This window comes from Nerophis ophidion, linkage group LG26 (genome assembly GCF_033978795.1).
Source record: "Nerophis ophidion isolate RoL-2023_Sa linkage group LG26, RoL_Noph_v1.0, whole genome shotgun sequence".
Taxonomy (NCBI): Eukaryota; Metazoa; Chordata; class Actinopteri; order Syngnathiformes; family Syngnathidae; genus Nerophis; species Nerophis ophidion.
The window spans coordinates 13,204,313-13,230,964 of NC_084636.1; the positions used below are offsets into that span (position 1 = coordinate 13,204,313).

General features: G+C 37.9%; 1 protein-coding gene across 3 annotated transcripts in view; it reads right to left on the reverse strand.

The window, feature by feature from the left end:
- The window catches only part of kita (KIT proto-oncogene, receptor tyrosine kinase a), a 228,529-nt gene that overhangs the window by 35,046 nt on the left and 166,831 nt on the right, over positions 1-26,652 (reverse strand). For all 3 annotated transcript variants that reach the window (XM_061888897.1, XM_061888895.1, XM_061888894.1), the window contains exons 12-16: positions 13,469-13,573; positions 7,492-7,602; positions 7,240-7,381; positions 2,025-2,137; positions 1,804-1,934 (exon numbers count right to left, since the gene is read on the reverse strand). In XM_061888897.1, coding sequence (XP_061744881.1) covers positions 1,804-1,934; positions 2,025-2,137; positions 7,240-7,381; positions 7,492-7,602; positions 13,469-13,573 — 602 coding nt within the window. The remainder of the gene's footprint in view (positions 1-1,803; positions 1,935-2,024; positions 2,138-7,239; positions 7,382-7,491; positions 7,603-13,468; positions 13,574-26,652) is intronic.

A 26,652-nucleotide genomic window follows, 5' to 3' on the forward strand; every position in this document is an offset into this window, starting at 1 on the left:
TTATTTGCAGAAAAAAAAAAGTATCAGTTTGAACATCAAATATGTTGTCTTTGTAGCATATTCAACTGAATATGGATTGAAAAGGACTTGCAAATAATTGTATTCTGTTTATATTTACATCTAACGCAATTTCCCAACTCATATGGAAACAGGGTTTGTAATAGAAATATGTCGGAGGGGAGTGTGGGGGGGTGCGTATGGTGTGTGGTCATTAAATATGTATTCTGATATATGTTCTTCACAGAAAATGAGCCAAAGTCAGTGAGTCTCAGTTTGAAAAATTAATTAATTGTATCAGTCTTCTTTTCATAAAAAATGAAAACGGGTCCCACAGACCCGAACATCACACAAGAGTTAATAGCCACAAAATGCAACGGGTCCATCAGACCCGCAAACGCTGGCGTAGGAACGACAATATGAACATTACACAAGGGTTAAATTATGTCTTTGTACTTTAGTAAGCAACTAAGTAAAATGGTGAATATTAGGGCTGTGACTCTTTGGGTGTCCCACGATTCGATTCAATACCGATTCTTGGGGTCACGATTCGATAATATATCGATTTTTTCGATTTGATTCGATTCTCGATTCAAAAACTATATATTTCTGTTTCAGAACGATTCTGTATTCAGTCAATACATAGGATTTCAGCAGGATCTACCCTGGTCTGCTGACATGCTAGCAGAGTAGAAGATTAAAAAAAAAAAGAAAAAAGCTTTTATAATTGTAAAGGACAATGTTTTATCAACTGATTGCAATAATTTAAATTTGTTTTAACTATTAAACTAACCAAAAATATGACTTATTTTATCTTTGTGAAAATATTGGACACAGTGTGTTGTCAAGCTTATGAGATGCAACGCAAGTGTAAGCCACTGTGACACTATTGTTCTTTTTTTTTTTTTTTTTTTATAAATGTCTAATGATGTCAAAGAGGGATTTTTAATCACTGCTATGCTGAAATGATGTCCTGGGTATGACGTTAAACTACATCCAGGCATGAGATGGGAGGTTGTGTGTGGGGTTAGTGAGTCCCAACTAACGTCTATAAAATGCACACAAAGAACAGTTTGCACCCTCTCTTGTGACTGGCGGGTGGTCAGCGCCATAAAGCTGAGCGGGTCCCTGGGTGAATGGGGCGTGGACAACCAACAGGACAGACTAAGTTCAACAGCCCAGTAAGACAATTAGTCTAGGAGAAGGATCTCTGATATAAAATACCCCTTCCAACCCGCACCAAGCCAGCGTGGAAGGTGTAGGCTAATAACCAGCATGAAAAGTACGCCAAATGGCAGAAACATGCTGAGGCTTTCGTCCAGAGGTGGACTGACAACGGCTGATGATAAAGAAATAATGCTGAAATTATAACCAATATTGATACTGTTTGTTGATAATATTCATTTTTGTTTCACTACTTTTGGTTTGTTCTGTGTCTTCTCAATTGCTCTGTTTGTCGCAGTTCTGAGTGTTGCTGGGTCAGGTTTGGTTTTGGAATTGGATTGCTTTATTATGGTATTGCTGTGTAGTGGTTTGTTGGATTGATAAAAAAAATTAATACATTTTTTAAAAATGAGAATCAATTCTGAATCGCACAACGTATTTGAATTGATTTTTCCCCACACCCCAAATGAATATGTTCCCCATACTAACCTGTTACCAAAATATTTTGTTAATCATTTTTACTGCATTATTTCTGACAGCCCTAATTAAAACCAAACTGTAAACTGTGAAACCTTTTCCCTTTCTAAGGGAAAAGCTTATTTGTATTCGTCAATCGTCATTCCACTTAGTCCAGTAACTCACATTCTTGGAGGCTAAGAACTCCATCCCTTTGGCCACCTGGTAGGAGAAGCTGAGAAGGTCTTCGGTGTCTAGAGACAGACCGTCGTCGTCAAACATTTCTTCCTCGCCGTCTTCTTCGGGATGGGAACCAACTGACAAGAGGCAGGGGAAAAAAAAACTTCACTTGGGATGTTTCCCACAGCACGTCTGACAAGAGGAAATCAATAAATATCCCCACTGGCCTTTGAGGAATGAGCGTCTCTTCTCGCCGAATGATGATGATGATGATGATGGCGGTGGCTGCGGCTCGCCAGTGGCAGAAGGCCTCATACTCATGTAGCCGTTCAAGCTGTTGCTGCGAGGAGGAGGAGGGAAAAGAGCAGTCTGAGAAGGAGCCCACGTGCAAACACCTTCCTCCTACGCACGTTCTGGGTAGTAAATACCAATTGGCTTTTTTACTCCAGCTCACGCTTAACACTCCAGGACTTCACGCTCGATTCAGAATATTTTCTCCGCTCACATTATGTGTGTGCCGCGGTTTCACGTCACGTTTAAAAATATGACCTGAATTCCACTGAGAAAGACACGAGGCGCTTTTAAACATGGAGGAGAATCAATTTGGTTGGTCCGGTTTCTCGAATTCCATCACGATAACCGTAGCATTCACATGTAATTTGTGTTAGTTTGCAACAGTTCGCAAGGTTTGGAGGGTAAATGAAGAATTATTTAAAGGGAAACATTACCACACTTTCAGAAGGTTTAAAACCAATAAAAATCAGTTCCCAGTGGCTTGTTTTATTTTTCGAAGTTTGTTTCAAAATTTTACCTATCATGGAATATCCCGAAAAAAGGCTTGAAAGTGGCTGATTTTCGCTATCTGTAAATCCAGCCGTCCATTTTCCTGTGACGTCACTGCGTGACGGCAATACAAACGACATGGCGGATAGAACAGCAAGATATAGCGACATTAGCTTGGATCTAGACTCGGATTTCAGCGGCTTAAAAGGGAACATTATCACCAGACCTATGCAAGCGTCAATATATACCTTGATGTTGCAGAAAAAAGACCATGTATTTTTTTAACAGATTTCCGAACTCTTAATGGGTGAATTTTGGCAAATAAACGCCTTTCTGTTTATCGGTCTTTTAGCGATGACGTGAGAACGTGACGTCACCGAGGTGATACATCCGCCATTTTCATTTTCACATTACAAACACCAGGTCTCAGCTCTGTTATTTTCCGTTTTTTCGACTCTTTTTTGGAACCTTGGAGACATCATGCCTCGTCGGTGTGTTGTCAGAGGATGTAACAACACTAACAGGGAGGGATTCAAGTTGCACCACTGGCAAGAAATCTGCCGCCAAACACCCATTGAATTTGCCAGAGTGTCTTCACATTTGACCTTCGATGCTAAGACAGACATGGCACAGAGATGTATGGATAACCTGCAGATGCATTTGCAACGATTAAGTCAACGAAATCACAAAGGTGAGTTTTGTTGATCTCGTTGACTTATGTGCTAATCAGACATATTTGGTCGCAGCATGACTGCCAGCTAATCGATGCTAACATGCTACGCTAATCGATGCTAACATGCTATTTACGCTAGCTGTATGTACATTTGAAACTAGATACCCACATTTAATGCGAAACAACCACTTACCAATCGACGGATTTAAATTGCTCCAGTGTCACAAGATGCGAAAGTCCTGATCGTTTGGTCCACACATTTTACCGGCGATGCTAATAAGGAAGCCATGCTATGGGCCACTTCATTAGGTACACTCATGCTATGGCCGAATAGCGTCAATAGCTATTCGCTCAATAGCTTCAATTTCTTCTTCAATTTCGTTTACGCTATCTGCCTCCATACTCCGACCATCTGTCTCAATACATGCGTAATCTGTTGAATCGCTTAAGCCGCTGAAATCCGAGTCTGAATCCGAGCTAATGTCGCTATATCTTGCTGTGGTAACCGTCATGTTGTTTGTATGACGTCACAGGGAAATGGACAGTCGCATCGCAAATATCAAAAATCAAGAACTTTAAAGCTTTTTTAGGGATATTCCGGGAGGTGTAAAATTTTGAAAAAAACTTCGAAAAATAAAACAAGCCACTGGGAACTGATTTTTATTGTTTTTAACCCTTCTAAAATTGTGATAATGTTCCCCTTTAAGCGATTCAACAGATTACGCATGTATTGAAACGGATGGTCTGAGTATGGAGGCAGATAGCGAAAACGGAATTGAAGAAGAAACTGAAGCTATTGAGCCATATCACGACGGACAAAGGCAACGCGGACGAATTCGGCGAACGCCTTCTAAGCAACGAGTGCAGCTTTTGACCACTGGAGTACCTTAAATCCGTCTATTGGTAAGTGTTTGTTTGGCATTAAATGTGGGTGGAGGGAAAGGTTGGATGCAAATATAGCTACAAATGTACATACAGCTAGCCTAGATAGCATGTTAGCATCGATTAGCTGGCAGTCATGCCGTGACCAAATATGTCTGATTAGCACATAAGTCAAAAACCTCAATAAAACTCACCTTTGTGATTTCGTTGACTTTATCGTTGGAAATGCATCTGCTTTGAGTGTCGCAGGATATCCACACATCTCTGTCGTAGCATCGCTATCGTCGGTAAAATGTGCAGAACAAACGAGGGACTTTTGCATCTTTTGACACTAGTGCAACTTGAATCCGCCGATTGGTATGTTTGTTGGGCATTAAATGTGGGTGGAGGGAAAGGCTGAATGCAAATATAGCTACAAATGAGGCATTATAAAAATTAGTTCCCGGTGGCTTATTTTATTTTTCGAAGTTTTTTTTGAAATTTTACCTATCATGGAATATCCCGAAAAAAGGCTTTAAAGTGCCTGATTTTCGCTCTCTGTAAATCCAGCCGTCCATTTTCCTGTGACGTCACTGCGTAACGCCAATACAAACAACGTGGCGGATAGAACAGAAAGATATAGCGACATTAGCTCGGATTCAGACTCGGATTTCAGCGGCTTAAGCGATTCAACAGATTACGCATGAATTGAAACGGATGGTTGGAATGTGGAGGCAGATAGCGAAAACGTAATTGAAGAAGAAACTGAAGCTATTGAGCCATATCACAACAGACAAAGGCAACGCGGACGAATTCGGCAATCGCCTGAATAAATAACCAAAAATTGTATATTTTGTTGTTTTCTTACTGTACTGAAAATGAACCGAACCGTGACCTCTGAACCGAGGTACATACCGAACAGAAATTTATATATATATATATATATATATATATATATGTCTTAATTGGATTATCCAGAGAATAGTGCTCGATACCGTGGTAGAGCGCAATATGTATGTGTGGGGAAAAAAATCACAAGACTACTTCATCTCTACAGAACTGTTTCATGAGGGGTTCCCACAATCGTCAGGAGATTTATCCTGATTTATCCTATTTTCGGTACAGTAAGAAAACAACAAAATATAATTTTTTGGGGTTATTTATTTTAAAAATGTGCTAAATCTTCCATCAAAAATATTTTTCTTAGTAGAATATTTGATGTGAAGTAATAGGAAACTTCCGTGGATCAATAATTCATAATAACATTGAATTTAATTCAATATTAGGTTTTGAGCAATGACAGTTTGAAAGACAAAAAAACTGCTTGGTTTTATTAGTCAACATTGCAACTATTCCTAAATTACATTTAGCGTTCAAGCTTTTTTATCATCTCTACAGAACTGTTTCATGAGGGGTTCCCTCAATCGTCAGGATAAATCTCCTGACGATTGAGGGAACCCCTCATGAAACAGTTCTGTAGAGATTAAGTAGTCTTGTAATTTTCCCCCACATACATACATACATACATACATATATATACATATATATATATATATATATATATATATATATATACATATATATATATATATATATATATATATATACATATATATACATATATATACATACATATATATACATATATATACATATATATACATACATATACATACATATATATATATATATATATATATATATATATAGCGCAGCCCCTGGTCAAATTTTTTTAATCCAATACGGCCCCCCGGGTCAAAAAGTTTGGGGACCCCTGTTTTAAAGGGGAACATTATCACAATTTCAAAAGGGTTGAAAACAATAAAAATCAGTTCCCAGTCGCTTGTTTTATTTTTCAAAGTTTTTTTCTAAATTTTACACCTCCTGGAATATCCCTAAAAAAAGCTTTAAAGTTCTTCATTTTCGCTATTTGCGATGCGACTGCCCATTTCCCTGTGACGTCATACAGAGCTGCCAATACAAACAACATGGCGGTTACCACAGCAAGATTTAGCGACATTAGCTCAAATTCAGCCTCGGATTTCAGCGGCTTAAGCGATTCAACAGATTACGCATGTATTGAAACAGATGGTCGGAGTATGGAGGCAGATAGCGTAAACGAAATTGAAGAAGAAACTGAAGCTATTGAACGAATAGCTATTGACGATATTCGGCCATAGCATGGGTGTACCTAATGAAGTGTCCAATAGCATGGCTGCCCTATTAGCATCGCCGGTAAAATGTGCAGACCAAACGATCAGGACTTTTGCATCTTGTGACACTGGAGCAACTTAAATCCATCGATTGGTAAGTGTTTTTTTCGCATTAAATGTGGGTATCTAGTTTCAAATGTACATACAGCTAGCGTAAATAGCATGATAGCATCGATTAGCGTAGCATGTTAGCATCGATTAGCTGGCAGTCATGCTGCGACCAAATATGTCTGATTAGCACATAAGTCAACGAGATCAACAAAACTCACCTTTGTGATTTCGTTGACTTAATCGTTGCAAATGCATCTGCAGGTTATCCATACATCTCTGTGCCATGTCTGTCTTAGCATCGCCAGTCAAATGTGCAGACACTCTGGCACATTCAATTGGGGTCTGGCGGCAGATTTCTTGCCAGTGGTGCAACTTGAATCCCTCCCTGTTAGTGTTGTTACACGCTCCGACAACACACCGACGAGGCATGATGTCTCCAAGGTTTCAAAAAATAGTCGAAAAAATGGAAAATAACAGAGCTAAGACCCGGTGTTTGTAATGTGAAAATGAAAATGGCGGGTGTGTTACCTCGGTGACGTCACGTTCTGACGTCATCGCTACAAGACCAATAAACAGAAAGGCGTTTAATTTGCCAAAATTCACCCATTTAGAGTTCGGAAATCGGTTAAAAAAATACATGGTCTTTTTTCTGCAACATCAAGGTATATATTGACGCTTGCATAGGTTTGGTGATAATGTTCCCCTTTAACATGTTATTACGATACTGAATCCTGGTGAATCAATACTGTTTGATTGATAATGTTACTATACATCCTGATAACTACTTCTGGCCCCAAGGACAAATCGTGGTTTCGAGCTAAAACCAAGCGTATGTGCGGAATGCTGATAAAAACCACTGACCCCGCCGTCTCCCTCTGCGATAGAATGTTCCGGTAGTAGCAATCTTCCTCCATCTTGGCGAGGATGAAAGCTTCCCTCTTCCTGCGCAGAAAGTTAAGCAGGTCACCAAAGCAGCAGTACTCCGTGATCACCAGCGTGGGGCCTGCAGCCACAGATCGACACACAAGAACAAGTCACGGTTAATAAAATCGGCAAAAACGACAACGGCCCGGTCCCTAACTTTTACTGAGAGCCAGAGCGGCTCGTACGCACCTCCCACGGTGCAAGCTCCCAGCAGGTTGACGATGTTCACGTGGTTGCCCAAGTAGCTCAGGACCTTTAACTCCGACATCAGGGCTTCCTTCTCTGTGGCGTGAGCGCTCGCTGCGGAAGAAGAATGTTTAAAAGAAACATCAGCGGGTCAGTCCTTTTCAATAATTTTGAAGAAATAGTGTGTTGTCCAAAATTGAACTGTTGTGCCGGAACTGTTAAAATATGCCCCATTGGGGACACTTCGTTTTGTGTGTCATTAGTTTTAAAGTCCTACTGAAACCCACTACTACCGACCACGCAGTCTGATAGTTTATATATCAATGATGAAATATTAACATTGCAACACATGCCAATACGGCCTTTTTAGTTTACTGAATTACAATTTTAAATTTCCCGCGATGACGTTATTGGTTGGAGGGGACATATTAGCGTAGCACCACTTACGGCTAAGTCGTCTCTTTTCATCACGCAATTACACAGTATTTTGGACATCTGTGTTGCTGAATCTTTTGCAATTTTTTAAATTTAATAATGGAGAAGTCAAAGTAGAAAGATGGAGGTGGGAAGCTTTCAACCTTTAGCCCACATATGCGGTCCTCTCCAAGGTTTCTCATAGTCACAATGTAGTAAGCGAAACTACAAGTTACTCTTGACTAAATGTAGCCAAGCTACAGGGGAAGCTATCATCAGAGAATTGTAGCAAGCTATAACAATATTCAGTCCAAACCTGGGCCCCTGGAGAAGGGGCCCAGGCTTAGCGTGATAACGTTAGCGCTTATTATGTATATTCAGGTCACAAAATGTAAATGGAGTTTTGTTGTCGCTTTTTAATGTTTTTTTTATTAGGCTTTATGGGTGCAATAGAGGCAATGACGTCATTAGCTCCCTTTGGCTGACTTTTGCTAGCATTTGTTTACACTTTAGAATGCATTAAAAACATGTGTTTTTTAACACATGTGAAAAAAAAATGCTGTTCCCATAATTTAGCCTCTTAAGGCTTAGTTGGCCACATGCGTGGACAGCACCTTTTAGCTCTTATTTCCAAAATTGTGTACACTGCTGGATTGGGGTCTTATGGCCACTTATGTGGACACTTATACTTCCATCTGGTGGTGTCAGAAGAGTGTGACATACAAATGAATTTGGAAGGAAAAAAAAGTGTAAATATAAAAATTAGCATGTCACTAAACATGAAGTACACGTGTGTGTACTTATGGACTAAGTACTTCATATCAAAAGATGATTCTTAGTTTTTCTTCTAATTAGGGTCCAAAAAGCCCAAATAGCAAAGAGAAATACATTTTAAAAAACGCAGGAGGTTTTTAATGTATAAATCGGTGTTAAAACAGACCAATTGGATGTTTTAAAAAGGCCAAAGTTTTTTAAAAACGCATTAGACAACTGTATCATGTTTGTGGCGAAAGAGAATTACCCTGCATATTGTCGTGAAAAGTCTTCAAAATGGAAAAGTGTTCATTTGCAGTAGAGCAAACAAGTGAGGGAGATGATGGCGTTTTCTCATGGTTGGTGCCCATAAACCAGCTCTCGGTTTATGAGCACATTATAATTTTGGAATATCATTAAAAATGGACATTTACATAATAAGGGCCCTTAGGCAATGGGATCATTAATTAATGGCACGCCTAATACAGGGGTCCCTCGCAACATGGCGCTTCAAAAATTTGCAGCATATTTTATTTAATTTTTGGCTAAAATGAAACATTTTCAAGCACAGAAATTGCTGAATGGGCACTAAATGAGACCAAACCAATCTGAGGACGCTCTTCAGTATTGCTGTCATTGATTGGTTTAGTCTTAGGCAACATTCCATACGATATCTGTTTTTCTTTTATACATTTTTATTTTTTAGCTTTTTTGATTAGAATTATAAATCAATCAATCAATCAATGTTTATTTATATAGCCCCAAATCACAAATGTCTCAAAGGAATGCACAAATCATTATGATTACAACATCCTCGGAAGAACCCACAAATATGTGTACTCAGTAGAGATGCGCGGTTTGCGGTCTCATTCGCGGAGTCCGCGGATAAACCGCGGGTCGGGCGGGTGACATGACGAAAAAATTGATTTTAATTAGATTCGGGCGGGTGGCGGTTGAACCATTCGGAATTATTTGATATACATGGTTCAAGGATCGGTATCCTTTCCCATTCAAAGAGCAATTTAGGACCCGTGTCACAAAGCGAAGAAGACAATAGCAGACGCTAACATTCTCTAGATTGACTGCCGGCAGTCACGCAGTTAATAAGTATTAGGGCGTGCTATGAAGATTGGCTTTATTGCCTTCTATAGAATGTATGATCTGCTTGACACGACTGCAAGGCATACTGGGTGACAGAGTACAATAATGGTTGTGTTATAAACAATTTTAACATTCTTAGTAACACTTGTTTGGTGTGAAGCCACACCAAACAAGAATGACAAACACATTTCGGGAGAACATCCTCCCAGTAACACAACATAAACGCAACACAAAAAATACCCAGAATCCTTTGCATCCATGACTAATCCTAACTATTTTATACACCCCGCTAGCAGGTTTAAATAGCTCTTTTAGTGGTAAAGTTGCCCGACTTCTGATGTATTTCAACGGGCGGGTGGCGGGCGGTTGCGGTTCTGATAAAATGTTGGTTCGGGTGGACGGCGGGTGGATGACGACTTTGGTGATGCGGTTAGGGAGGATATAATTGCCTATCCGCACATCTCTAGTACTCAGTTCATTTTTTGCAATCCATGCCCTGTAAATGTGGAATAAATAAAGGATTATATTATCTTATTAATATTATATTGCAAGCATATTCAGCTACAGTACATTTTGGCAGGTCATATTTCCAGGAAACTTGTCCCATTATTATTTGTCTAATTTTGTATATTCCAAAAAAACAGTCATTTCATCCATTTGATTGTATTTTATTTATTTTGTCAATTGCAGGAGAGCTCTGCTGTTTGTAAGGATCTTCTGCAAAAAAAAAGCAAGTCAAAGATCGTCTTCATGACTTGTTTTTTTTATTGTTGTTTGATTTATTTTTTTTGTCCACGGTCTGTGCTTATGGTATGCTTGTAATGTGTAATGTCTTGTGATGTATGCATTCTTTTTGTATCCTGACCTGTTGAATGTTTACTGTATTGACCTGCCTTAGGACGACGGATAAAAATGAGCTATTGCGCTAAATTTCGGCATATTTACATTGTAGCTCTATGTTGATGAATATGCATTTTCCTAATTCAAATAAAAAAATAAATGGTAACACTTTAGTATGGGGACCATATTTTAAGGCAGTGGTTCTCAAAGTTTTTTCAGTGATGTACCCCCTGTGAACATGTTTTTAATTCAAGTATCCCCTAATCAGAGCAAAGCATTTTTGGATGCAAAAAAGAGATAAAGAAGTAAAATACAGCATTATGTTATCAGTTTCTGATTTATTAAATTGTATAACAGTGCAAATTATTGATCCTTTGTAGTGTTTTTTCTTGAACTATTTGGAAAAAAAGATACAAAAACAACTAAAAACTTGTTGAAAAATAAAAAAGTGATTCAATTATAAATCAAGATTTCTACACATAGAAGTAATCATCAACTTAAAGTGCCCTCTTTGGGGATTGTAATAGATATCCATCTGGATTCATGAACTTAATTGTAAACATTTCTTCACAAAAAAAGGAATCTTTAACATCAATATTTATGGAACATGTCCACAAAAAAAATCTAGCTGTCAACACTGAATATTGCATTGTTGCATTTCTTTTCACGGTTTATGAACCTGCATTCATATTTTGTTGAAGTATTATTCAATAAATATATTTATAAAGTATTTTTGAATTGTTATTTTTCAATAAATAAATTTATAAAGGATTTTTGAATTGTTGCTATTTTTAGAATATTTTTTAAAAATCTCACGTACCCCTTGGCATACCTTCAAGTACCCCCAGGGGTCCGCGTACCCCCATTTGAGAACCACTGTTCTAAGGAACAAAGACTTAATTTTGGGTTAGGGTTAGGGTTGAGATCAGGGTTAGAGGGTTAGGGTTGTTGTATAATAAAGCCATGCAGAATAAGGCATTAAAAACTACTTAATAATGACTAATTAAGTGCCAATATGTCACTAATTTGCATGTTTATAAGCAACTAATTAATGGTGAATATGTTCCCCATACAAAAGTGTTAGCAAATAAATAAATAAATAAGCTCTGAAAGTATTTATGATGAATAATTCCTACTTTGCGGAAATTCAATTCAGGCGGGTAACGAATTAACAGCAATAAACGAGGGTTTTCTGTAATTTTCGTATTACTGTGGTTTTAGGTACAACACAGCGTCACAATGAGTGCAATTTAATTTCTTTTTTTAAGCTTGCGCTGTGGAAGGCGGCTGCATCTACACTAGCTCCGTAGTTCTAGTACTTTTAAACTTCTTTTATCTTTATCTTGGAAACACTTTGGTATGGGGAACACAAATACACCATTAATTAGTTGCTTATTAACATGCAAATTAGTGACATATTGGCTCTTAATTAGTCATCATATAAGTACTTATTAATGAATTATTCTGCATGGCTTTATTATACAACCAGTAAGCTATTAACTAAGAGTCTTCCCTCAATAACCTCAGAATTATTGCTTATTAGTAACCCTAACCCTAAACCTAACACTTATATGTTCCCTTAGTGTCCAAATAACTCTGAATTAAGTCGTTGTTACTTTAATAAGCAACTAATTAATGGTGAATATGTTCCTCATATGCCACGCTGAGATAGGCTCCAGCCCCCCCGCAATGCCTTATTCTGCATGGCCTTATTATACAACAACCCTAACCCCCTAACCCTAACCAAATAACTCTAAATGAAGTCTTCGTTACTTACAGTATGTTCCCCTAGTGTCCAAATAACTCTTAAATAAGTCTTTGTTACATAGAATAGGCTCCCCATAATAAAGTGTTACCTTTATCTTTCTTTATTAATATATATATTTTTTCATCTTTCTGTACTATCTATCCATCTATCTATCTATCCATCTATCCATCTATCTACCATATTTTTCGGATTATAAGTCGGTCCGGAGTATACGTCGCACCTGCCGAAAATGCATAATAAAGAAGGAAAAAAACATATATAAGTCGCATTTTTGGGGGAAATTTGTTTGATAAAATCCAACACCAAGAATAGACATTTGAAAGGAAATTTCAAATAAATAGAGAATAGTGAAAAACAGGCTGAATAAGTGTACCTTATATGACGCATAAATAACCAACTGAGAAGGTGCCTGGTATGTTAACATAACATATTATGGTAAGAGTCATTCAAATAACTATAACATATAGAACATGATACGTTTACCAAACAATCTGTCACTCCTAACCGATAAATCCCATGAAATCTTCTTCCTTGATGTCACTTCTAAACAACTCTGCCAACTACGAATGGTATGTGCCGCTTCCTCTTGTCGTTTTCTGCTGCATATTTCACTACGTCGAGCTTGTAATCTGCAGTACATGATTTCCTTTTCGGTCCAATTTTTGTTCAGGCCTTCTCGAGTTTTTATAAGTCACCGCCAACGCTGAAATGATACATTTTAATAATAGCTACAGCAGTAGCATATAGCATATAGCAGTTAGCGTTCCATCACCCACAATGCACTTCTGCCATGACCATCCCCCGCCGAATTCTTATTGGTTGACGTGTATGTGACGATTGCTGACATTTTCTTCGTCTCTTCCGCGAATGAGATAAATAATATTATTTTACGGTAATGTGTTAATGATTTCACACATAAGTCGCTCCCCCGGCCAAACTGTGACAAAAACTGCGACTTATAGTTCAAAAAATCTATCTATCCATCTATCTATCTATCTATCTATCTATCTATCTATCTATCTATCTATCTATCTAAGCCCAACCCGCTCACCATTTGCACCACAACACAGTGATTGTGCCATAACTGACGAAACAGAAGCCTACATTTGAGCATCTTGACCGCCACCGTGGTGACCGAGTCCGCTTTGGAGAGTCCGTACGCCGTCGCCTCCACCACTTTCCCAAAGGCGCCAGAGCCCAGCGTCTTCCCTGCAGACATAAAAGACAGAAACAGAGTTGTTATTCCTCCTCCAGCGTCTCCCCCCTCCTCTCCCTTCCCTTCCCTTCCCTTCCAGTTGATCAAGCCCCGGGCTGTGTGCGCAAGCACCAGGACATGTAGGATCCTGTTGGAGGAGCTCTGCTAAAAAACAACACCCAGAATATGTCAACAGTATGCTGTTTGCAGTCAGGGAGTAGGTTTCGTCATGATTAAAACCCCGCAAATGTATTCGCTTCTGATTCCAGCACGGCTGCAGCCTCGTTGCCTCGTCCACATGTCCATCAGCCGTGGTGGGGATGATGTCATACCAACACATTCATTACACAGATGTTTATCTGACTGCTTTATCCTGATATGACCAAGATTTCAGGCAGATGGCGACTCTGTTTTCTTTCAAGTACATATTTCGGATTTGATACAGAGCTTGTTCTACAATATAGTTTCATATTCTGAATATTGCAGTTACGCTGTTCCTGTTGGGCCATCCAAAAGTTATTAATAGATTTATTACTGTAGTTATTTTTCTTTTTTTTTGAAAATGCCACTTTTATGCCTCTGTAAAGGCTATATTCCAGTATGTAGAAGCCCTTCAAAAAAATAAATTATAATTCGGATAAAAATAAAATCATTATTATTGTTAGCCATGAATTTCCAAATGTTCGATATTACAAAAAAATACTGGAAAAAAATGTGGTAACACTTGAGTATGGGGAACATCCATCCATCCATCCATCCGTTTTCTACTGCTTGTCCTTTTCAGGGTTGCGGGGGTGCTGGAGATTTCAGCTGCATTCGGGGCATATGGGGAACATCCATCCATCCATATTCTAACGCTTATTCCTTTTGGAGTCACGGGGGGCACTGGTGCCTATCTCAGCTACAATGGGACGGAAGGCGTAGTACACCCTGGACAAGTCGCCACCTCATCGCAGGGCCTATGGGGAACATATTCTCCATTAATTAGTTGCTTATTAAAGTAACAACAACTTAATTTAGAGTTATTTGGACACTTGGGGAACATATAAAGGTTAGGGTTAGGGTTATAAATTGTAACGGCTGGTAGGCATAGCGATGCCGGGTTCGTTCCTCCAAGGATGAGTCGGCAAGAACACAGCAAAGGTAAGAAATAAAGTAATAAAAGGAGCTAAGGAACAAAAACACTGGTGCTAAGCAGAAAGGTAAACAAATGGCGCTAGCATGAAAGCTAGGAATACAAACAGAAAAACTAAACTTGGCACGAAGGCACGAATAGGGAAAACAAAACATTAGCATGAGAGCTAGAATGAAACAAAGGCGTAGCGTGTGAGCTAGCGAGAATGTACATGAAAAGCAGTCGTCACTTGTTGCGTGTAAAGCAAATTAGGAACCCAGGCAGAACTAACAAAAGGGGCGAGCTTAAATAGGGGCGAGCTTAAATAAGGAAGGTGATTAGTAAAACAGGTGTGCAGGGACGGTGAGTAGCAGGTGAAAACAATATGAAACCATGGTGACAAACTAAACAGGAACTAAGGAGGTGGAACTACAAAATGTGATACAGAAAAGGATCCGAGCAGCGGATCGCAACAATTAATAAGCAATAATTCTGAGGTTATTGAGGGAAGACTCTTAGTTAATGGCTTACTGGTTGTAAAATAAGGTCATGCAGAATAAGGCATTAATAAGTACCGTATTTTTCGGACTATAAGTCGCAGTTTTTTTCATAGTTTGGCCGAGGGTGCGACATATACTCCAGAGCGATTTATGTGTGAAATTATTAACACTTTACTGTAAAATATCAAATAATATTATTTATCTCCATCGCGGAAGACACAAAGAAAATGTCAGCAATCGTCACACACACGTCAACCAATAAGAATTTGGCGGGGGAGGGTCATGGCAGAAGTGCATTGTGGGTCATATAGCATGTTCTATATGTTATAGTTATTTGAATGACTCTTACCAGGATATGTTACGTTAACATACCAGGCACCTTCTCAGTTGGTTATTTATGCGTCATATAAGGTACACTTATTCAGCCTGTTGTTCACTATTCTTTATTAATTTTAAATTGCCTTTCAAATGTCTATTCTTGGTGTTGGATTTTATTAAATCAATTTCCCCCAAAAATGCAACTTTTACCAGTGCGACGTATATATGTTTTTTCCTTCTTTATTATGCATTTTCGGCCGGTGAAACGTATACTCCGGAGCGACTTTTAATCAGAAAAATACGGTACTTCATATCGACTAATTAAGAGCCAATATGTTACTAATTTGCATGTTAATAAGCAACTAACTAATGGTGAATATGTGTTTCCCATCCTAAAGTGTTACCAAAAATTGTAAGCAAATTAAAACAAAAACATAATGCTGGACAACAGCAAAGACTTACTGCATGTGGAGCAGACGGCGTCCACAAAGCACATCCGTACATGACATCACAATCAACGATGTCCCCACAAAGAAGGATAGAGTCCGCACAATTTAAATAGTCTGGATTACGAAAACAAAGCAGATGCAGGGTATAGCGTTCAAGGAAGACATTAAACTGCTTCAGGAAAATACTAACAAAAGAGAAAAAGCCACCAAAATAGGAGCACAAGACAAGAACTAAAACACCACACACGGGAAAACACCAAAAAACTCAAAATAAGTCACAGCGTGATGTGACAGGTGGTGACAGTACACCTACTTTGAGAAAAGAGCTATAGTGACGGTTTGTGGTTTAAAGTCATATCCAACAATTGCCAAAACAAATTTGTATTGTCAATATCGGCTACTGAGTTAAAAAAATGTTTATGTTTTATGCTGGTGGTGTGCCTCAGAAGTTTTTCAATGAAAAAAAAAGGTTGAAAAACACAGAGTGCAGAGAGTGGCTTGCAATTTTTGGTAATTCTATCTGTGTTGGCCCTCTGATGAGGTGGCGACTTGTTCAGGGTGTACCCCGCCTTCCGGGCGAATGCAGTTGAGATAGGCTCCAGCACCCGCCGCCGCCCCTCCTTCCCCTTGCGACCGCGAAAGGAACAAGCGGTAGAAAATGGATGGATGGATACTATTTATTGGTGAAAATGTCAAACTTTGGTCATGCACTTGCATTTCTCAACAGAAAATATGACTATTGTTGTTGTTACTGGGATGGAAATGATACCTTACAATAATAACAATGATACATATTGTTTCTGTTATTGTGTAAATGCTGCAAAGCATTCACACAATATGGTTTCCTACACCAAAATGTATCTATTTATTTTTCAACTAATTCAGGGGTCAGCAACCCAAAATGTTGAAAGAGCCATATTGGACCAAAAACACAAAAACAAATCCGTCTGGAGCAGCAAAAAATTAAAAGCCATATTACATACAGATAGTGTGTCATGAGATATAAATTGAATCATGAGAACTTAAAGGAAACTAAATGAGCTCAAATATAGCTACAAATGAGGCATAATGTGGCAATATGTACATATAGCTAGCCTAAATAGCATGTTAGCATCGATTAGCTTGCAGTCATGCAGTGACCAAACATGTCTGATTAGCACACTCCAAATAAGTCAATAACATCAACAAAACTCACCTTTGTGTATTCACGCACAACGTTATAAGTTTGGTGGACAAAATGAGACGCAAAAAGAAGTGGCATAAAACACATCTTAGAAAGTCGGAGAAAGTTATACATGTAAACAAAATAGGTGACTTCAAGGTCCGCCAAAATAAGTAGGACTAAACGGCGCTCGCCAAATACTCGAATCATGAAGCAAGTTTAATATAAACAGTGTGCTTTATAACAATTAGGGAGGTTTGTGTCATGTTTGTCCTGCAGAAACCATATTAAAACAAAAAACGTGTATTTTTCCCCCACATCATTTCCATTTCTTCATATATTTTTGAAAAAGCTCCAGAGAGCCATTAGGGCGGCGCTAAAGAGCCACACGCGGCTCCTGAGCCGCGGGTTGCCGACCCCTGAACTAATTAATATTGTTCTTCTCCATATTTTTCACCCGAGTCAAACCGTTCCAACTTAAAACTGTTCAGCCTATTCGGGAATCGCGGGCTTTCCATTGACGAATTCCCAAAATTCCCAGAATTCCAGGTTTTCCTGAAATTCCACAATGTTGAAATCAATGGGACATTCTTCAAAGTTCCACAATTCACACATTTTTCATCTGATTCAAACTGTTCCAACTTCAATATATTCAGCCTGTTCAGGAATTGTGTGCTCTACTTCAACAATTATAACAAAAATTCCCGGTTTTCCCCAAATTCCTTTTTTGCATTTTACCCGTTCAAAAGGAATCGGCCATTTTTCAACTTTCCAGAATTCCCACATTCTGCAACCCATTCAAACCATTCCGTCTTTAATACATTCAACTCATCCTGGACATTCAAACTACCAATTTTTCACATTCAACAAATTTCTAGAAATTCCCGTTTTTTGGTAACCTGTTTCCACCCTTCGGAGGTTCGACTAATCCTTTCACATTTGTCAACCCATTTCAACCATTCCACCATCATAACCCTACTCATATTTAGGACAAAAACCAAATTGTTTAAAGGAACCTGAAAAATTCCCGGTTTTCCTGAAAGTCCAGGAATTTCTCAATAAAAAACTGTTACTAATTCAACATTTCTTGACCGATTTAAACAATTCCAACACCAACCAATTCAGCTCATACAGGACATTCATGCTCCTAATTATTTCCCAAAAAATCCTGCTTTTCCCGAAATTCCCAGATTTCCAGGAAGCTCCCATTGAAATAAATGGGACATTTTTCCATGTTGCACAATTCCCACATTTTTCAACCTGTTCAAACCATTCCCACATCAACACATTCCACTCATCCTGGACATTCAAACTAACACTTTTCCAAGTTTCAAACAAAATTCCGGTTTCCGTGGAAAATCAAACTCTTTAAATGGGAACATTATCACCAAACCTATGCAAGCGTCAATATATACCTTGATGTTGCAGAAAAAAGACCATGTATTTTTTTAACCGATTTCCGAACTCTTAATGGGTGGATTTTGGCGAATTAAAGGCCTTTCTGTTTATCGGTCTTGTAGCGATGATGTCAGAACGTGACGTCACCGAGGTAATACAGCCGCCATTTTCATTTTCAACACATTACAAACACGGGTCTCAGCTCTGTTATTTTCCGTTTTTTCGACTATTTTTTGGAACCTTGGAGACATCATGCCTCGTCGGTGTGTTGTCGGAGGGTGTAACAACACTAACAGGGAGGGATTCAAGTTGCACCACTGGCAAGAAATCTGCCGCCAGACCCCCATTGAATGTGCCAGTGTGTCTGCACATTTTACCGGCGATGCTAAGGCAGACATGGCACAGAGATGTATGGATAACCTGCAGATGCATTTGCAATGATTAAGTCAACAAAATCACAAAGGTGAGTTTTGTTGATGTTGTTGACTTATGTACTAATCAGACATATTTGGTCACGGCATGACTGCCAGCTAATCCATGCTAACATGCTACGCTAATCGATGCTAACATGCTACGCTAATCGATGCTATCATGCTATTTACGCTAGCTGTATGTACATTTGAAACTAGATACCCACATTTAATGCGAAACAAACACTTACCAATCGACGGATTTAAGTTGCTCCAGTGTCACAAGATGCGAAAGTCCTGATCGTTTGGTCCGCACATTTTACCGGCGATGCTAATAAGGCAGCCATGCTGTGGGCCACTTCATTAGGTACACCCATGCTATGGCCGAATAGCGTCAATAGCTATTCGCTCAATAGCTTCAGTTTCTTCTTCATTTTTGTTTTCGCTATCTGCCTCCATACTCCGACCATCTGTTTCAATACATGCGTAATCTGTTGAATCGCTTAAGCCGCTGAAATCCGAGTCTGAATCCGAACTAATGTCGCTATATCTTGCTGTGGTAACCGCCATGTTGTTTGTATTGGCAGCCCTGTATAACGTCACAGGGAAATGGACAGTCGCATCGCAAAACGCTAAAATCAAAAACTTTAAAGCTTTTTTTAGGGATATCACGGGAGGTGTAAAATTTTGAAAAAACTTCGAAAAATAAAACAAGCCACAGGGAACTGATTTTTATTGTTTCTAACCCTTTTGAAATTGTGATAATGTTCCCCTTTAACATTCAAACCCTTCCAACGTTCAAACTATTTCAGCGTTTAAACGATTTCAACATTTAAACCATTTCTACATTCATCCTACATTCCATTAGCATTTTAGTTCAGCGTCATCTTTTCAACATTCAAACCATTCCAACATTCAAACTATTCTTACATTCATACTACATTCTGTCAGCATTTCACTTCAACTTCAGCATTGGAGCATTCACACACAATTCATTCAGGAATTGCCTCTTCTAGTTGTAATTTATTTTGATATTACTACTATTATCATTATTTTAGTGATATTGTTACTGTTATTATATATATATATATATATATATATATATATATATATATATATATATATATTTGTTTTTCAGTATATGTTTTCTCAATTCCTTTGTACATTTCTATCCTAAGTATTGTGAAGCTGGGATTGAGTTCGAGGTGGGTTTGCTCAAAAATTGATTTTTAAAAATATATATATATTTTTTAAATTACAATGTTAGGTTTTCTTTTCAAAATGCTACTTTATTTTTCAGACAGGTATCTATAGGATAGGACTGATCAATGAAATCCACTATATTTGATTAGAAAAAATATTTTATTGATATTCTGTTTCTTCGATTAACTGTTTAATGAGTGCAACGAATACGTTTTGATAAAATGTATGTTGACAGAGTTTTCGCACAGCCGCTATAAAATAGCACACAAAAACGCGTGGGTGCCGTTATCATTGTGGCGGCGAACAACAGATATTTTTTTTATTTAATGAACACGTGTTAAAAGTGCAATTTCCATGTTGAGGATGTGCATTTGTTTATTAGACGAAAGAATGAAGGTTATGGCTAGCTGAACATTTTTTATGTATCCCCTTAAATACACATTAGATGGATGGATGGATGGATGGATGGATGGATGGATGGATGGAGGGATGGAGGGATGGATGGATGGATGGATGGATGGATGGATGGATGGATGGATGGATGGATGGATGGATGGATGGATGGATGGATGGATAGATAGATAGATAGATAGATAGATAGATAGATAGATAGATAGATAGATAGATAGATAGATAGGTGTCAGGTTTGTACCTGACAGTTTGGTCATGTTTTAGTTTTTCCTCTGTGTTTGTCTAATTTCCTGTCAGCGCTCCTATTTTGTCTTTATTTCCTGCTGTAATCCCCGAATGTTTTTTCCCCTCAGCTGTGGCTATTTGGCAGGGGGCCACACCTGGTGTCAATCAGCCAGCTGCTATTTAGACCTGCTTGTTTCTCCACTCTAGGCTGGATTATTATCATTACGACTTGTAGCTCTGACCGTTTGTACCTGAACCTGTAAATGTTTGCAGCCTGCTGTCTTTTTTGTTCCTCGTCTTTTAGTTCCTGTTCCTGGCATCCTGTATCCTGTCTCCGAATTCCTGGTTTGTTTTTTGCCTTCATTTTTGAACATTAAATTATGTTTACCTAATCAATGCCTGCCACCATCTCTGCATCTTGGGGTTCGTCACCAACATACTGTGACAAATAGTACTTCATTGATTCTTTCAAGAGAGTTCCTTCAGGAAAATTCAAATTCCTGCAGCAGTGTACAGGGGAAGAAATAAATGGAGAATATAACAATAAGAATAAAAAATAAAAAGTTACAATAAATATACAAATATAACATAGGAATAAAAAAAAAAAAAAAAAAATATATATAACAAGAGAAACTAGGTAGTAGAAAATGTAGAAAAACGGTAATACTTTTGATTATCTGAGAGATGTGATGTGCATATTGCACCTTTTTAAATTATATTGCACTGTTAATGCTGTTTATTGCATTGATAATTTCAGTAATATAAAGTGTATTTATCAAATTATCAATTATTAGTATCAAATAATCGATTACTAAAATCATCAACAGATGCAGCCCGAGTTGTTTAATATATTTGTTAAGCGCCCCTCATGGGCTTTGGGCCACAAATCCATTGTGCTCCACAAAGTCTGCCTAGCAACAAGAGGCAAATGTGTGACGGAAACATGAACAGCGCCGTTGTTCTACACAGGTGGCTGCATCTGCTCGTTTGCATAAATGTTCCTACTGAATCACGGGCACTTTTCACCATACATATAAATCAGGCCAGGGCAATTATTTTATTCGGGGGGCCAGATTTAGATAAAAAAAGTGTGTCTGGGGGCCGGTATATCTATTTTTAGGAATGATTGAAAACTAAAAATGTTATGACAGACCGTCTTAAAAACATAATGGAGTTTGACATTTTTTTTACTGAATGAAACCCAGAATGTGCATGAAAATAAAGAATGTGGGATTTACTATATTAACTATGAATGATAAAACACTGAGGATTGACAACATATTTTACAATCAACTGAAACGCAACCAAAATGCAACAAACAGTGAAAAAAACCCACCTACAATCTCAGATATCTCATATTGACCATAGTAAGTAATTAGATGACCATAGTAACTAATTAGATGACATATATCAGGTTCGTCCCTGATAGTTTGGTTAGGGTTTAGTTTTTCCTCTGTGTCTTTGTTTCCTGTCAGCGCTTTTATTTTGGTTATTTCCTGTTCTTCTCCCTGAGCACTGGTTCCCCTCAGCTGCGGCTGATTGGCACCTGGCCACACCTGGTATCAATCAGCCCGCTCCTATTTGAACCTGTTTTGTCCTCCAGTCAGATGCTGGATTATTGTCATTATGACTTGTCGTGTCGATGTCACCACTACCGTCCATGTCATGATTATTTATCGTTGTAGCTGTGCCTACTTCTGTTCACTCTGTTCATGCCATAGTTCTGTCGTGTCAGGGTAAGTGTCTTTTGATCATAGCCAAGTTCTTATTCGCCTCGTGCGCGCCTTTTGTTGTACTGCTTTTGTTTGGTTGTGTTTTAGTGTTAAATTAAATCATGTTTACCTTCACAATGCCTGCCACCTTATCTTAGGGTTCGTCACAAACTAACTCTGACACCATAGTAACTAATTAGATGACCATAGTAACTAGTATATGATGCGGATTCCAAGCATTGAAAGACTTAGTATCGTTGAAGACTTCCGGTCATTAGGAAACATGAGTGCACATCATATTTTTTAAGGACCTACTCAATGGCCTAGTGGTTAGAGCAGGGGTCACCAACCTTTTTGAAACCAAGAGTTACTTCTTGGGTACTGATTAATGCGAAGGGCTACCAGTTTGATACACACTTAAATAAATTGCCAGAAATAGCCAATTTGCTCAATTTACCTTTAATAAATACATCGATACATATATATGTAAAAATGGGTATTTCTGTCTGTCATTCCGTCGTACATTTTTTTTCCTTTTACGGAGGGTTTTTTGTAGATAATAAATGATGAAAAAAACACTTAATTGAACGGTGTAAAAGAGGAGAAAACAGGAAAAAAAAGAAATGTATTTTTGAAACATAGTTCATCTTCAATTTCGACTCTTTGAAATTCAAAATTCAACCGAAAAAAAGAAGAGAAAACCTAGCTAATTTGAATATTTTTTAAAAAATTAAAAAAAGAATTTATGGAACATCATTGGTAATTTTTCCTGATTAAGATTAATTTTTGAATTTTGATGACATGTTTTAAATAGGTTAAAATCCAATCTGCACTTTGTTAGAATATATAACAAATTGGACCAAGATATATTTCTAGCAAAGACAAATCATTATTTCTTGTAGATTTTCCAGAACAACATTTTTTAAAAGAAATTCAAAAGATTTTGAAATAAGATTTACATTTTATTCCAAAGATTTTCTAGATTTGCTAGAATAATTTTTTGGAATTTTAATCATAATAAGTTTGAAGAAATATTTCACAAATATTCTTTGCCGCAAAAACAGAAGCTAAAATGAAGAATTGATTTATTATTCTTTACAATAAAAAACAATTACTTAAACATTGATTTAAATTGTCAGGAAAGAAGAGGAAGGAATTTAAAAGGTAAAAAGGTTTATGTGTTTAAAAATCGTAAAATATTTTCTAAGATTGTATTTTTTCTCTAAAATTGTCTTTCTGAAAGTTATAAGAAGCAAAGCAAAAAAATAAATGAATTTATTTAAACAAGTGAAGACCAAGTCTTTGAACTATTTTCTTGGCTTTTTAAATTCTATTTGAGTTTTGTCTCTCTTAGAATTAAAAATGTCGAGCAAAGCGAGACTAGCTTGCTAGTAAATAAATACAATTTAAAAAAATAGAGGCAGCTCACTGGTAAGTGCTGCTATTTGAGCTATTTTTAGAACAGGCCAGCGGGCTACTCATCTGGTCCTTACGGGCTACCTGGTGCCCGCGGGCACCGTGTTGGTGACCCCCGGGTTAGAGAGTCCGCTCTGAGATCGGTAGGTTGTGAGTTCAAATCCCGGCCGAGTCATACCAAAGCCTATAAATATGGGACCCATTACCTCCCCGCTCGGCATTCAGCATTAAGGGTTGGAATTGGGGGTTAAATCACCATAAATGATTCCCGGGCGCGGCACCGCTGCTGCTCACTGCTCCCCTCACCTCCCAGGGGGTGATCAAGGGTGATGGGTCAAATGCAGAGAACAATTTCGCCACATCTAGTATGTGTGTGACAATCATTGGTACTTTAACTTTATTGGCAGCTACACTTTACATCTTAAACATCTAAACCTATTATTTGGGAATGTCCGGCGGGCCGGACTGAAAAGCTCAATGGGCCGCTTGCCCAGATCTGATATAAATGGTTTTCGACTGTCCAAATTGGGTAGAAGATGTTAATTGATGCTAGGAAGAAAATAACAATCTTTCAGGAATATTTGTCAGAAAGACACATCTTTGTGCTTAAACATGAACAACAGCCTTCATGAATAGATGTTAACTTCACTGTGCCAACGGGTCATGAGTAACCAATCGTTCCCCGTCCAACATTTATGACCCAACAAGAACCCAAATTGAGCCTGATTAAAAAAAGGGCAGGCCCATTTTAAATGAAGTTCAAAACTGGCCTAAAGGGTTCATAACAGGTTTGTTTATCTATATTTAAAACACCTCTTGTGGTCTGCATAACATGAACTCGTGGTTGTTTGGTGAAGAAATTTGCATAGATTTTTTTTTTTTACAGACCTACAAATTTTCAAGTCACTTTTTGGTCCCTTTTAAAACAGCTCGTTTTGAGAGGAAGAGTTCTTTGATGCAAATTAACCCCTCTTTGCCACGCCCCGTCGGTCTGATGAGCCTTTACCCCGACCGTCAGCATTTTTTTTTTTAGCTTTCTTTTTATTGTGCACTATGGACATCGGTGACTGCAATCAGCCATCAATTTTGAGTGACTTTCACCACAACACAACTTTCTAGATGATATAGCGAGGCCAGCGGCTCACCGTGGTTTGTTATCGGCACTAATGAAGGAGACGTTCAGGTCTGGAACTATACGCTGGCTAAGGGTACATTTCCACCAAGATCCTGGACGAATCAATGCGTGTATTGACAATAAAAAACGTTTCTATTTTATATCATGTAAAACAGTGGTTCTCAACCTTTTTTCAGTGATGTACCCCCTGTGAAATTTTTTTTAATTCAAGTACCCCCTAATTTGAGCAAAGCATTTTTGGTTGAAAAAAAGACAAAGTAAAATACAGCACTATGTCATCAGTTTCTGATTTATTAAATTGTATAACAGTGGAAAATATTGCTCATTTGTAGTGGTCTTTCTTGGACTATTTGGAAAAAAAGATATAAAAATAACTAAACACTTGTTGAAAAAGAAACAAGTGATTCAATAATAAAGAAAGATTTCTACACATAGAAGTAATCATCAACTTAAAGTGCCCTCTTTGGGGATTGTAATAGAGATCTATCTGGATTCATCAACTTCATTCTAAACATTTCTCCACAAAAAAAGAAATCTTTAACATCAATATTTATGTAACATGTCCACAAAAAATCTAGCTGTAAAACACTGAATATTGCATTGTTGCATTTTTTTCACAGTTTATGAACTTGCATTTATATTTGTTGAAGTATTATTCAATAAATATATTTATAAAGGATTTTTGAATTGTTGCTATATTTAGAATATTTTTCAAAAATCTCACGTACCCCTTGGCATACCTTCAAGTACCCCCATTTGAGAACCACTGATGTAAAAAACAGCACCGAACGACTGCTTTGAGATGTAAACAATTCGAGTCTAAAGGCTACAAGCTAAGCTACCAGCAACATCGCAAACGTATTCGTCCATTGCCAAAAACTGTAGGCACTGATCCAATTAAAAGTCGTTTTTTAGGAAAATTATTATTTATTTTGCCGGAGGACGATGATGCTATTGTCTTACAATGGTTACTATGACTCATGTTATGGTAAAGTAATGATAAAGGTAAAAACTCATGTTATTACCTATTCTGTGTTATGTGTTTTATGTTGCACGATTGCGCCAAGTAAAATTCCTAGTTTGTGAACCCGTTCTCAAACAATGGCAATAAAAACTCTTCTGATTCTGATTCTGAATAGAAGGCTAAGCTGGCTACACAACAAATCAAAAAATGTTAAAGTACCAATAATTGTCACACGCACACTAGGTGTGGTGAGATTTGTCCTCTCCATTTGACCCATTTCCTTGTTCACCCCCTGGGAGGTGAGGGGAGCTACCTACTGTCAAAGCTACTGTGAAAGCGCTTTGGGCTCCTTAAAAAGGGGTAGAAAAGCGCTATATAAGTACAACCATTTACCATTTATTTATTTCTACTACTATTGCTTACCATCTCATTGTATCCTCCATTGCCATAGATACGAGTCACCAAGCCAACTATTAAAATACATTTTTCAGAAAATCCATCTTTTTGTGAAAGTTTGTGGGTGAAGCAAGACTCTTGTTGGTACACGCTCAAAGCGACGTCTTCACAATTGAAGGCTCTTCGTTGCCAAACAAAGTTTGCCAGACACTTTTTACTTCTGCAGATGAGACTGGAGGTTTGACTAGTGTCTTGTGTTGGGTAATAAAACCAGTAACAG